This window comes from Chaetura pelagica, unplaced genomic scaffold, assembly GCF_000747805.2.
Source record: "Chaetura pelagica isolate M959 unplaced genomic scaffold, ChaPel_1.0 scaffold528, whole genome shotgun sequence".
NCBI classification, from domain to species: Eukaryota; Metazoa; Chordata; class Aves; order Apodiformes; family Apodidae; genus Chaetura; species Chaetura pelagica.
Genome location: NW_009954306.1, coordinates 292081 through 305402, shown reverse-complemented (window position 1 = coordinate 305402; position 13322 = coordinate 292081). Strand labels below are relative to the sequence as shown.

Genomic DNA, 13322 nt, shown 5'->3' with positions numbered 1-13322 from the left:
GGCAGGGGGGGCAACTTGGGGCACAGCCCGGGTAGAAGCATCAGGGAGGGGGAGGAGCTGGAGCCCCCTGAGCTGTGGTTCTGTCACATCCAAATCCCCACGGCCCCAGTTTTGGGCAAGAAGCCCTGCCAGGGTGTGGGCTGAGAAACGTGGGCCTTCAAAAGGAGCTTCTGCTCCCAGGGACCCCCAGAAAGGGACCTCTTGCCCTGCAGGGAGTACTCAGGGGGTGCTTAGCTCTGCTCAGGACCTTGTCCCAGCTTAGGAAGGAGCCAGAGCAGATCCTGAGGGTGCTGGGGCAGCCAGGCTGGGAAGCTGGGAGGCTCCAGAGGTGCTGTGTGTTCAGTGCTGAGATTTCATGGAGAGTTTAACCCTCATGCTGGTCCAAGGTGGCTTTTTGGGGGGGGAAGACTGGTCTGGGCAGAGCCTGGCAGAGGGGGCAGAGCTTTGCAGAGGGGCTCAGGGCTCCTGCCCCTCACGCTGCTTCCTCAGTGTTGGATTTCCTGGTGCTGAGTGAGGAGGGATTTGTGGAGGCAGGTCCTGGAGCAGGTCGAGGTGCATTCCTGGGGTGAGGGCTGAGCCTCCTGCAGCACAACCACGCCCAGACCCCAAAGTGGCTGAAAAGGAAAATAAAAATGTCCCTGTGCCTGGGTGGGATGGAGCTGGTTGGGTAGGGATGGATCTGCTGGAGAGCAAAGGCTGGAGGGATGGTCCTCAGCTCCCTCCTCTTGGTGCTGTGTCTGGGGGGGCTGCAGGATTGAGACCACGTGTGAATCCAGTTCTGCTCAACTCTGGATGAGGCACTTTGACCATCTTCTCCCAGACTAGTACCCAGCACTGGCCTTGGAGTGTGGGGAGAGAACTGGGAAGGGTTAGAGGAGTCAGAGCCTGGTTTGAGATCAGTCACCAAGGGAGGAGCTTGGGGTGGTGGCAGCATTTTGGGTTGTAAAGCTAAATATCCAAGTGCTGTGCCCAAAAAGCGCTGAGCTCCTCTTTTTGGTGGTGAGACACTGGAACAGGTTGCCCAGGGAAGCTGTGGATTCTCTCCCTCGACTTGGCTCTTGTGAGAACCTTCCCCCTGCAGGGCTGGGGCCAGTTCTGGAGACCCCAACATCAGAAGGACATGGAGCTCCTGGAGAGAGTCCAGAGGAGGCCACAGAGATGATGGGAGGGCTGGAGCAGCTCTGCTCTGGAGCCAGGCTGGGAGAGTTGGGGTGTTCAGCCTGGAGAAGAGAAGGCTCCAGGGAGACCTTAGAGCAGCTTCCAGTGCCTGAAGGGGCTCCAGGAAAGCTGGGGAGGGGCTTGGGACAAGGGCAGGGAGGGATGGGATGAGGGGGATGGATGAAAACTGGGAGAGGGAGATCTGGGTTGGACATGAGAAGGAAATTCCCCCTGGCAGTGTTGAAGGGCAGGTTGGATGGGGCTTGGAGCAGCCTGGGCTGGTGGGAGGTGTCCCTGCCCATGCAGGGGGTTGGGACTGGATGATCTCTGAGGTCCCTTCTAACCCAAACCAGTCAGGAACTCTCAGATTCTCCCAATTCCCTCCCTCAGGACCTGGTCTGGCCCAGGAATCCCACGTCCCTCAGGAGGGGGGGGGTTCCTCCCAAGCCCTGGGGACACCTCCCTGCTGCTGCTTCTGATGCTCTTGCCTTTTCCCTCCCCCCAGCCCTGCCCGGGGTGGATGTGTGTCACCATGCCCGACCACGCCGACGTCGCCCTCCCCCCCCAGGAGCGGGTCCGGAGGCTGATCCAGGCGGGAAGCTCCGTGGAAGTGAACGAGGAGGTCCCGGCGCGGCGCTACTACCGCTCGGGGGTGGAGATCCTGCGCATGGCGGCCGTGTACGGGGAGGAGGGCAACCTGGAGAGGGCCTTCATCCTCTACAACAAGTACATCACGTAAGGGCTGGGGGCACACGGGGCTGGGAGGGGCTGGGAGGGAACGGGCCTGAAGGATCATCCAGATCCAACCCCCAGGGATGGGGCAGCCACAGCTTCCCTGCCCAACCTGGGCCAGGCTCTCACCACCCTCACAACAAAGAATTCCTTCCTCATCTCCAACCTCCAGCTCTCTCTCCCACTTTTCATCCATCCCCCTCATCCCATCCCTCCCTGCCCTTGTCCCAAGCCCCTCCCCAGCTTTCCTGGAGCCCCTTCAGGCACTGGAAGCTGCTCTAAGGTCTCCCTGGAGCCTTCCCTTCTCCAGGCTGAACACCCCAACTCTCTTTTGCACCCAAACCATTCCATGATTCTTTGATAATTCCAAACCAAGCTGTACAAATCGCCTGCAGGGTTGAGCAGCATTTTTGGGGTTTTGCCTCCCACATTTCCAACATCTCCCTGTCAGCCCAACCACCTGTATATTCCCACTTCTGTGGGAACTAGAATTCAAAAGGAGCAGAACTCTGGACAAAACCCAGTTCTTCCAGCTCAGCAAGACCTCAGCATGTCCAGACATGCTCAAAATATACAACCCAAACCCCACGTATGGACAGGAGTCTCCTGGACCTGCCAGTGCCTGAAGGGGCTCCAGGAAAGCTGGGGAGGGACTTGGGACAAGGGCAGGGAGGGATGGGATGAGGGGGATGGATGAAAACTGGGAGAGGGAGATGGAGGTTGGAGATGAGGAGGGAATTCTTTGGTGTGAGGGTGGTGAGAGCCTGGCCCAGGTTGGGCAGGGAAGCTGTGGCTGCCCCATCCCTGGGGGTGTTGAAGGGCAGGTTGGATGGGGCTTGGAGCAGCCTGGGCTGGTGGGAGGTGTCCCTGCCCATGCAGGGGGTTGGAACTGGGTGGTCTTCAATGCTTCTTCCAACCCAAAGCATTCCATGATGGTTCTGTGATCCAAACTGTCTGGTGAGGTTTCTGGGAGCTGAGCACTCTTCTGGGAAGCCCCAGATCATGGTGTCAGGTCTGGGTGGTGTCTCAGCAACCCTGCAGTAAAAGCAGAACACACGTGAGGCCTCTCATTGTTGCTCTGCCTTTTGGTGCTGAAAACTGATCCTCAGGAAAACATCCCAGCAGCTCAGAGTGTCCTGTTCCTGGAGGATTTTTGGCCAAAATCTTGTCCCTCCCTCTTTCACCCAGTGTCACCTGCTGTGGTCCCTGCTGTGCCCACACTACCCACTGATCCAGATCCTGTCTGGCATCTCTCTGGGCATTTTCTCTCCCTGTCCCCTTGAGCAGGTTTCCTGCCCCTTAATTCCAACACATTTTTCTCTGATTACCTTCTCTTCCCTCCTGACACTTCCTGAGCTTTTATGGGCATCCTAGAGAGTGTAAATCCCTTGGGAAGGTTTCCAGGCTGGTTACGTAGCTGAGGCTGAAGGAGAAACTCTTTAACTAAACAAATGAACTTCAAGCACCTTGGCTGTTGGTCTGTAGCAGTGGTGGTGCTGGTGTGTCTTCTCTCCAGCAGCTTTAGATGATCCTGGTATTTAGGTTAGTTTGGCTGCTGGGAAAGTGAAAAACCTGCCCTCTGAGGTGGGATTTCTCATGAACATTCCCCTCTGCTCTGGTGTGACCCCCCCTGCAGGGCTGGGGCCAGTTCTGGAGACCCCAACATCAGAAGGACATGGAGATCATGGGAAGAGTCCAGAGGAGCCACGGAGATGATGGGAGGGCTGGAGCAGCTCTGCTCTGGAGCCAGGCTGGGAGTTGGGGTGTTCAGCCTGGAGAAGAGAAGGCTCCAGGGAGACCTTAGAGCAGCTTCCAGTGCCTGAAGGGGCTCCAGGAAAGCTGGGGAGGAACTTGGGACAAGTGCAGGGAGGGATGGGATGAGGGGGATGGATGAAACCTGGGAGAGGGAGCTGGAGGTTGGAGATGAGGAGGGAATTCTTTGTTGTGAGGGTGGTGAGAGCCTGGCCCAGGTTGCCCAGGGAGCTGTGGCTGCCCCATCCCTGGGGGTGTTGAAGGGCAGGTTGGATGGGGCTTGGAGCAGCCTGGGCTGGTGGGAGGTGTCCCTGGCCATGCAGGGGGTTGGATCTAGATGATCTTTCAGGTCCTTTCCAACCCAAACCAGTCCATGATAACCAGGCTGCTCTCCTGGTGTCCACATGTGAAACCCAAGTGCAGAGCAGCCAAATGCCCTGCAGGGCACTGAGCAGGGAACCCGGGGCCAGACAGTTTTCCTCCATTCCCCCTTTTCCTGTCACTAGAAGCATTTGTCCAAAGTCCCTTCCCACCTTTCTTGGAGCTTCTTCACACCCCAGGCTGGACTTCTGACACGTTTCTTGTCACCTTGTGAAACAGCTGCTTTGCTTGTCTTCTCCCCCAGCTGCTCCTGCCTTGATCTGGGCGGGTGTTTGTCCTTGTGTTCCCATCAGACACACTAGGCTTGATTTCCCTAGAGGCAAATAAGGAAGGGAAAAAAAACCCAGACCCATCGATTTTGGGTGGTGTTTGAGCTCCTGTGTGGCTGAGCTGCTGGGATTGTCTCCAGGGGTCCCTGGAGGGTGTTGCAGGGGACAGGAGGGACGTGGCCTTGGCACGTGTGCTGTGGCAGCACTTAAAAATAGCCCCTGCTGAGGCTGCTGGTGCCAGACAGCTGCTGCTCAGCCTGGGCTGGGAGCAGGCAGAGGTTTGGACAAGCCCAGAGCTCCTGGCCATGGCAACTGCAGGTTCCAGTCTTGCCAGACCTCAGCTGGGCTGTCCCTGGGAAAGAGGAGCTGTTCCTGCCCAGTCTCCAGCTCCAGCCTCTGGCCCCAACCTCCCCAAGTCCTCCTCTCATCCCTCTGCCCACTTTTTCTCCCCCCACTTCCTGACTTGTGGAAACCCAGCTGCCTCTGCTGGTTTTTCCATCCTCCTCAGGCCAGCATCTGTTCTTAATGCTTCTTAATTAATCCCTTCCATTTGAATTTGCTGGCTGCTGGCAGCCAGCTCAGCCTTGTTTTGTCTCCCTGACACACTGACCTATTTCACAACCCCCAGCCAGGACATCACTGGGTGTTCCCGATGGAGCAGCAGCTTCTCTGTGGCTCCAGGCTGTGACGTGGCTGCTCTGATCCCACACTCCTTGGCAGGAGCACCCTCACCCCCTTGCTGGGAACCAGGAGCACTTGGGGTTGCCCAAAGCCCTCCCTTTTCCCAGAGGACTCAGCTGTGAGGCAGGGGGGTTGCTCACCACACACACTCGGGCTTCTCAGCAGGAGGAGGGTCCTGACTCTGCCCCTGGAGCTTTTCCCACTGAGCTCTGCTGGGTTGGCTTGTGCTGCTCCTGGGGGCACAGTCTGAGCCCTCACTTCCCTTATTGCTTGTGCCTGGGGATGTGGCTGCTCCCCAAAGGAGCTGGAGAGCATCTCTGTGGAGACCTTCCTCCCTCCCTCCCATGGAGACCTTCCTTGAGACCTTCCTCCCTTCCATGGAGACCTTCCTCCCTTCCATGGAGACCTTCCTCCCTTCCATGGAGACCTTCCTCCCTTCCATGGAGACCTTCCTTTGGAGCCTTCAGGCCCCACAAAGGGGGCAGGACTTCAGGAGGTGCCCATAGGCCCTGTGGCCCCTCAGGGTGAGTTCAGCTCCTCTTGCAGGGACAAGGAGTAGCAAAGCTCTCCAGGTACTGAGCACATTGGCAGTGGGTGCACCCCTGGGGAGAGACAGTTTGGGGGTGCCTCAAGCTTGGGGAGCCTCAGGGAGCTGAGCCAGAGGGAACTGCCCCATGTCTGGGGGCTTTTTCCCTGTTCTGGTGCTCCCAGTGCTGTTCCTCTCAGTCTTCCCTGTGTCCTGCAGAGCTCCCAGGTGGGGACAGTAGAGAAGCTGGAGATGAACCTGTTCATGCTGGGAACAGGGTGAGGATGTTGAGCTCAGTCTTGGTTTCCCTCCCAGAAATCCGCTCAGAAACAGCCCTGAAATGCTGCTCAGAGCTGCTTGCAGCTCACCTGCATGTTCCTCTTCCCAAGCTCTGAGGTCGTTCCCTTCATCTCTTGCACAAACTCTCTGATCCCCCACCCAGAAGGTCGGTGCTCACCTGAGTCAGCAGAGTCCTTCAGCTTCTGTCTTGTCCCCTTGGATGCTCACAGGGGGTGTGGGCAGGTGCCCAAGGACCTTCCTGGTGTCCTTGGTGGTTTAAATTGGCTTATTAATGTCTCTGTTCAAAACAAATGTGTTTGTCCCTGAGGATCATTCCAGGTGGAAGTAAAGTACAAGGTGCTCCCCTGGGACTGGGCTCTCCCTGTGCCACGAGGGAGGTTTTCCTGCAGGAAAGCAGACAACTCTCCTGCTTGTGGGCAGCACAGGGCCCAGGGAGGGGACAGGGCTGGAGGGGATTGGTCTGTACCCCCAAAATGCCACTTGCTGTGCCCCCCCATCCAGTTTCTCTCCTGTGTTCTCAGGCTCTTCATCGAGAAGCTGCCGCAGCACCGCGAGTACCGAACCGCGGTCATACCCGAGAAGAGGGAGACAGTGAGAGTGAGTAGCAGTGCCCAGGCCTGAACAGCTGCTGCTGGAATGTTCTGGGGTCACAGAGCTTGGGTTTTCATGGGATGAGTGATCCACACAGACACGGAGAAGCTTTGGCTTGACCAAGGAGTCCTGACCCCGTGGGAGTTATGGTTTGGGTTCTTCTCCCCCCGTGGTACTTGCCCTGGGTGGGTTGGGGTTGTCCCCTTTGCTTTCTCCTGAGCACTGGGCCAGCCTTTCTTCCCTGTTCAACTCCCTGCTTCTTAAACACCTCCTGGCTTTTTCCATGCATGGTGGCTGGATGCCCAGTGTCCTGGTCCTTGAGGGATCCTTGGAGGTTGCTCACAGCCCTGAGAAGCTCCCACTCTTCTGCTCAACACTGACCAGAAGAGCCAAGGACGTGGCTGCTTGAGCTCTGAGCAAGCAGATGGTTTCTTGCCTCTCTTCAGGTCTTGGTTCTTCTTGCCTTGGGGCCATCACAGGCTTCTGACTCTGTTTCCTCCCCTCAGAACCTGAAAGAAGTTGCCTTCCCCAGAGCTGAAGAGCTTAAGGAGGAGCTGTTAAAGAGGTACGCCAAGGACTATGCTAAGTACAAGGAGCAGAAGGTGAGTGAGAGGAGACTGGAGGTCTGTGCTCCTCAAACAAAAGCTTTGGAAGAGGGCAGGTCTTCAGGGCTCCCTGGGGGCTGTGAAATGGAACCTTTAGGGAGCCCCAGCTTTCAGCCTTGTCACCTGCAGCACAGGGCTGTCCCCATCGTGTCTCTGCTGCCACTGTGCAGGTGAACCTGCCATGGGTGTCCCTGCATCCTCCTTATGGGGCATCTGGGGGTGGTGGGAGCTGGGGCTGTTGGTTGGTTGGTTTTTCTCTTGCTCCCAATGTGAGGTCTTAGGATCCAGGAACTCAGCAGGCAGCTGCTGGCAGCGTGGGCGGGGATCTGGGGTTCTGTGGGCAAAGCAGAAAACTCTGAAAAGTGGGATTTTAGAGCTAGGATAGGGGAAAATCCACCTGGAATTCTGGTTCTGTGGAAGAGGGAGGGTAGGGCAGCAGTTCAACTGCCCTGGCCTACCTGGCTCTCCTGAGGGAAGTGCAGGTTTGGGCCTTGCAGGGTGAAGCTTCCATGCAGGGAGCACTGTTTGCTGGGCCCCTTTTGCAGACCCTCACAGAATTCCAGAATTGTTAGGGCTGGAAGGGATCTCTGGAGATGATCTAGTGCAACTGGAAGCACATCCCATGGGGCAGTCCCAGCTCCCTCAGCCTTTCCTCATCAGGAAGATGCTCCAATCCCCAAGCCATCTCTGTTCCCCTCCCCTGGACTCTCTCCAGCAGCTCCCTGTCTCTCTTGAACTGGGGAGCCCAGAACTGGTCCCAGTTCTCCAGCTGTGGCCTCACCAAGACAGACCAGAGGGGGAAGCAGCCTGGGATTGCTGAGGGTCCTGCCTGGGGCTGTTCCCTGGGTGCTGATGCCCCTGGTTGTGTTTCTCCTTACAGAGGGAGGAAGAAGAGGAATTTGCACGGAATTTGGCTTTGCAGCAGCAGCTGGAAGAGGAGAGGAACCGGGTGGCCCTGATGAAGCAGCAGCAGGCAGAGCAGGAGCAGTTCCACGCCTTCGAGGAGATGATTCGACGGCAGGAGCTGGAGAAGGAACGTCTCAGGATAGTGCAGGAGTTTGGAAAGCCAGAGCCAAGGCCTGAGGCTCTGGATGGACCTCTCATCCCTGGCGTGGAAAAGCCCCCGACAGACTTAATCCCAAAGGTTCCCATCTCTCCAGCTCACCCTGCAAGTCCCTCAGCAGGGACTGTCTCATCCAAACCTCCTGTTGTGGACAGGTCTTTGAAACCCAGCGCCTTGGGGGGCACAGAGAACAGTTAGTACCTCCCAGTGCTCCCTTCTCCCTCCCTGGGGCTGGGCCAAACTGGACAAGGAGGTGATCTGGCCAGGAGGCTTTTGGAAATGTCTGATTGTGGCTCCATCTTTTCTGGGGGTTTGGCCTCCCAGGTTGCTAGATGTTCTCCCTGTTGTCCAGTAAAGTTTTGCAGGGCTGGGGGAGAAGTTTCTCCTCCTGGGAATCACCCCTCCATGCTTCTCCAGCCCAGTTTCTCTGCTGGTCTGGAGCCTGCAGCCCATTTGGCTTTCCCAGATCCCAGCACTTGTTGGAGATTGGGGTTCAGTTCCTGGCTGGGCTGACTGAATTCTCCTGACCAAATTCTCCTGCCAAATATGGCTCCAAAATAGTGATTTGGACGTTTCCAAATGGCTGGTTCTTGACCAGTGACAAGTTTGCTTTAAATAACATTTTATGAGCTTGTGTGGCTTCATTTTCAGTAACAAAATACCAGGTTTTGGACAAACTCCTAAAGGTGCTTCTGTCTGTCTCTTTCCTTGTTCCTGAAGAGGTGGTGCCCTTCATAATATCCCAGTGACTCCATCTCTCTGGGGCTGCCATTGGAAGGGTGGACATTAGAGCAGTTCATGTTTCCAGCCTGATTTTTTTTTCAGTCTATTCCCTCCAGGAACTGCCCCAAGGGGCCATTTCTCCAGTGTCCCCAACTGTCCCTGTGCTCCTGCTCTCCCCACAGGTGCCAGCACCGACGCCCTTCGCCAGGTCATTGTCCCCAGGGAGCTGTGCCACAAGTTCCTCCAGCTGGCAGATGCCAACACGGTCCGGGGTGTGGAGACATGTGGGATCCTCTGTGGGAAGCTGGTGAGTTCATCATCCTCATGAAGCCCCTGGAAGTGGTGGCCCAGGAGCTTTAGATCAGGGTGCAGGAGCTTTGGGAATGGCCAGAGGAGCCTGAGTTTTGCCACAGTTGGCTGTGGTGGAGTTTCAGTGCTGACAAGGCTTGTGACATCCCTGTGAACCTCAGGGATGACCTTCTTCTCCTTTTCCTCCTTTGGCATCAGCTCCTGTCACTTGTCCTTTGGGTGGCAGCAGGACTGAGGTGTCCCAGCTGTGAGCCAGGACCCTCACCCAGACAAACACCAACTGGAGTCAGTTGGTTCTCCCCCAGAAGGGTTTGTGTGCCCAGGTTTCTGCTGGCAGCTCCAGCCTGGGTCACTTGGGGCTGCTTTGCTGGCAGAAGTTGACTTTGAAATGAAGCTCTTGGATGGAGCAGCTCCCTCCAATCCAGCTGCACTTGGTGATACTTTAATGAGGAGGTGTCATCTCCTAAATAATGAGTGGAGAGGTTCACCTGGGTGAACAGGACTTCTCTGAGCTCTCATGGGTGCTCTGCCCAGCAGGGAAAATGAACCGGAAACTTGTGGGTCACTCTCAGCCTCAGAGAATCCTGCCCCTCCTTTGTCACTAACATGAAGTTACTATTTCTGTGACCTGCAAGTGGATGGTGGACACATCCATGGGCTTGTTTCCAGAGCTGCACTTCCCCTGGTTGGGCCCCCAGGAGTCCTGCTTTCCCAAAGCCTGGGAAATTGCCACCAGTGGGTGGCAGCTGTGTTCCCAGCCCGGGGTGCCAGCGGCTTTGGGGCTGGCTCCTTGGACTGCCCTGCCCTGAGGGTCTCCCTGGGCTGCCCTGAGGGTTCCCTGGGCTGCCCTGAGGGTTCCCTCCTGCCTTGCAGATGAGGAATGAGTTCACCATCACTCACACCATCATCCCCAAGCAGCATGGGGGCCCTGACTACTGCAACACAGAGAGTGAGGAGGAGCTGTTTGTGATCCAGGACCAGCACGGCCTGGTGACCCTGGGCTGGATCCATGTGAGTCTCCTGTGGCACCTCCCAGCTGGCCCTGTGCTCAGCCTGGAGGGAGGGGGGAAGGTGGGGAGACCTTCCTTACTGGGGGGGAGAACTCTGCTTACTGGGAGGAGAACTCGGCTTATTAGAGGGAGCAGAACAACTCAGCTTACTGGTAGGAGAGCTTGGCTAACTGGGGGAGAACTCAGCAGACTGGGGGAGAACTCTGCTTACTGTGAGGGGAGAACTCAGCTTAATGGGGGAAAACTTCAGCTTACTGGGGGGAGAACTCAGATTACTGGGGAGAGAACTCTGCTTACTGCAGGGGGAGAGCTTCCTTACTGGAGGGGAATTTAGCTTACTGGGGGAAGAATTCCCTTACTGGGGGAGAACTCAGCTTACTGGGGGAAAAACAGACTTCCTGGGGTAGATGTCAGGGCCGCATCCTCTGGTTTGGACTGACCCTCTGGGCCAGTCTCAGCCACCACTGGTGCTACTGGGAAGATCCAGGCCTGTGTGAAGTTTGGGAAGTTTCCCTTCCTGAAGGACCAGGCCCTTCCCAAATGGGATGTTGGGTTCATGTTTCATCCCACTACAAATTGGCTCCAGAGGCACTGTGGGGACATCCTGAGCTCCCTGTCACTGGAGGGGTGATGTTCCCTCACAGCTCCTTGCTGCCCTGGGGTGATGGGATGTGCCAGGTCCAGGTCCCTCCTCTGCCTTCAGCCCTGCCCTGGTGCTTTTCCCCACGGAGCCCTTGGCCCTTGGACACGTGCCAAGCAAAACATTTGGGGCTGCTCCGTAACCTCTGGAAAGCAGCAGATGCCTCCAGGCTTGGACAAAGAAATGCTCCCTGTGCCTGGTGGCTGCTTGGGGTGTTAACTCCTCAGTGACAGCTCTTGTGACACCTTCAAGAAGCCCTAGGGACCTTCCTGTGGGTCTTGGCAAAGCAAACCTGAGAAGGAGCTTTCAGGAGGATTTAGGCTGTGAAATCTGGAGCTGGGTAAGGTGGTGGTTGTCTGTGGTCACACCACCCATGGTGGAGTGTGATGTCTTGTGCCCTGGCAGTAACAAGTCACCAGTGGTGTCCCCAGGGCTCAGCAGTGGGGCTAGTTCTGTTTAATAACTTCATCAGTGAACTGGACAAGTGGGTCAAGTGCAGCCTGGGTCAGTTTGCAGAGGACACCAAGTTGGGTGGGAGTGTTGATCTGCCTGTGGGTAGGAAGGCTCTGCAGAGGGACCTGGACAGGCTGGATCCATGGGTTGAGGCTCTGCAGAGGCACCTGGACAGGCTGGATCCATGAGCCAAGGCCAACTGCATGAAGTCCAACCAGGTTCAGTGCTGGGTCCTGCACTTGGGTCACATCAACCCCAGGCAACACTCCAGGCCTGGGGAGGAAAGGCTGGAAAGCTGCCCAGCAGAGGGACCTGGGGGTGCTGGTGGGCAGGGGGCTGGACATGAGCCAGTGTGTGCCCAGATGGCCAAGAAGGCCACCACCATCCTGGCCTGCATCAGGAATAGTGTGGCCAGCAGGACCAGGGCAAGGATGATTCCCCTGTGCTGGTCAATGGTGAGGGGGCACCTTGAATCCTGGGGTCAGATTTGGGTCAGAGAAGAGACACTGAGGTGCTGGAGCGTATGCAGGGAAGGGCAATGGAGCTGGGAGAGGGTCTGGAGCACAAGGAGAAGGGTCTGGAGAACTTCTGAGGCACCTGGATGTGTTCATCATGGAGAGAATGAGGCTGAGGGGAGACCTTCTGCTCTGCAACTGCCTGAGAGGAGGTTGGAGCCAGGGGGGTCGGGCTCTGCTCCCCAGGAAAAAGTGATGGGACAAGAGGAAACGGCCTCAAGTTGCCCAGGGGGGTTTAGGTTGGATCTTGGGAACAGTTTCTCCATGGAAAGGGTTGTCAGGCCCTGGCCCAGGCTGCCCAGGGGAGGGGGGGTCCCCATCCCTGGAGGGGTTTCCAAGCCCTGGAGATGGTGCTGAGGGACACGGGTTGGCACTGGACTCAGTAGATTGGTTAAATGGTTGGATACAATGATCTTCAAGGTGGAAGCACATCCTCTGTGCCATCTGAGGAGCCATGTCTCCATTCCAACCTTCTCTTTGGACTCCTCCAACCCTTCTGTACCTTCCCCTCTTCCAGACTCATCCCACCCAGACAGCCTTCCTCTCCAGCGTGGACCTGCACACCCACTGCTCCTACCAGATGATGTTGCCAGAATCCATTGCCATCGTGTGCTCTCCAAAATACCAGGAGTAAGTAGGGAGGTGGGTTTGGGAAGACTTTTCCCTCTGCCTGTGCTGCCAAAAAAAACCCCCAACTTTTGGTGGGGCAGGAGGTCAAACCTCTTCAGAATGTGTTGCAGGGCTGTTGACCAAGACTCTTCCTGCTTCGGATTCCTGATGTGGGAATAAAATGTCAGGTTTTCAGACACAGGAGAAGCTCCTTCTCTTGGCAGAGCCTGGAGCTCCTCTGACCTTGTGTTGGTTTCCTCTAGGACGGGGTTTTTCAGGCTGACAGAGCATGGCCTGGAGGAGATCTCTTCCTGCCGGCAGAAAGGTTTCCACCCACACTCCAAAGACCCTCCTCTCTTCACTGTAAGTCACCCCACCAGGTGCTGGGTCCAGCAGGGCCTTGTCTTCTCCTAGAGTTGAGGTTGCAAAATCTTCCTGACTTGTTAGGATGTGTTGGAGCAAACTTTCTGAGCAAAAATCAGTCAAGGTGGTGGAAAAGTGATTTGTGTGGAACCAGGCAGGGCTGAGGGATGAAGGGCAGAGGAGGGAGGAGTTACCTGGACAAGAGGAACTGGGCTCAAGTTGCACCAGGGGAGGTTTAGATTAGATATTAGAAGAAACCTCTTCATTGAAAGGGTCAGTAGACACTGGCACAGGCTGCCCAGGGAGGTGGTGGAATCACCATCCCTGGAGGTGTTTAAAAGACGTAGAGATGTGGTGCTGAGGGACGTGGTTTAAGGCCTGGACTTGGTAGAGTTGGGTTATGGTTGGTAGAGTTGGGTTATCATAGAATCATGGAATGGTTTGGGTTGGAAGGGATCTTAACATCATACAGATCCAACCCCCTGCATGGGCAGGGACACCTCCCACCAGCCCAGGCTGCTCCAAGCCCCATCCAACCTGCCCTTCAACACCCCCAGGGATGGGGCAGCCACAGCTGCCCTGCCCAACCTGGGCCAGGCTCTCACCACCCTCACAACAAAGAATTCCCTCCTCATCTCCAAC

At 56.5% G+C, this 13322-nt stretch overlaps 1 protein-coding gene across 1 annotated transcript in view; it reads left to right on the top strand.

The window, feature by feature from the left end:
* The first annotated feature begins 1678 nt into the window (after nucleotides 1-1678).
* STAMBP (STAM binding protein) overlaps nucleotides 1679-13322 on the top strand; it is a 13988-nt gene continuing 2344 nt past the window's right edge. The window contains exons 1-8 of the mRNA XM_010003924.1: nucleotides 1679-1893; nucleotides 6321-6396; nucleotides 6897-6992; nucleotides 7876-8251; nucleotides 8964-9088; nucleotides 9964-10101; nucleotides 12226-12338; nucleotides 12581-12680. Coding sequence (XP_010002226.1) covers nucleotides 1679-1893; nucleotides 6321-6396; nucleotides 6897-6992; nucleotides 7876-8251; nucleotides 8964-9088; nucleotides 9964-10101; nucleotides 12226-12338; nucleotides 12581-12680 — 1239 coding nt within the window. The remainder of the gene's footprint in view (nucleotides 1894-6320; nucleotides 6397-6896; nucleotides 6993-7875; nucleotides 8252-8963; nucleotides 9089-9963; nucleotides 10102-12225; nucleotides 12339-12580; nucleotides 12681-13322) is intronic.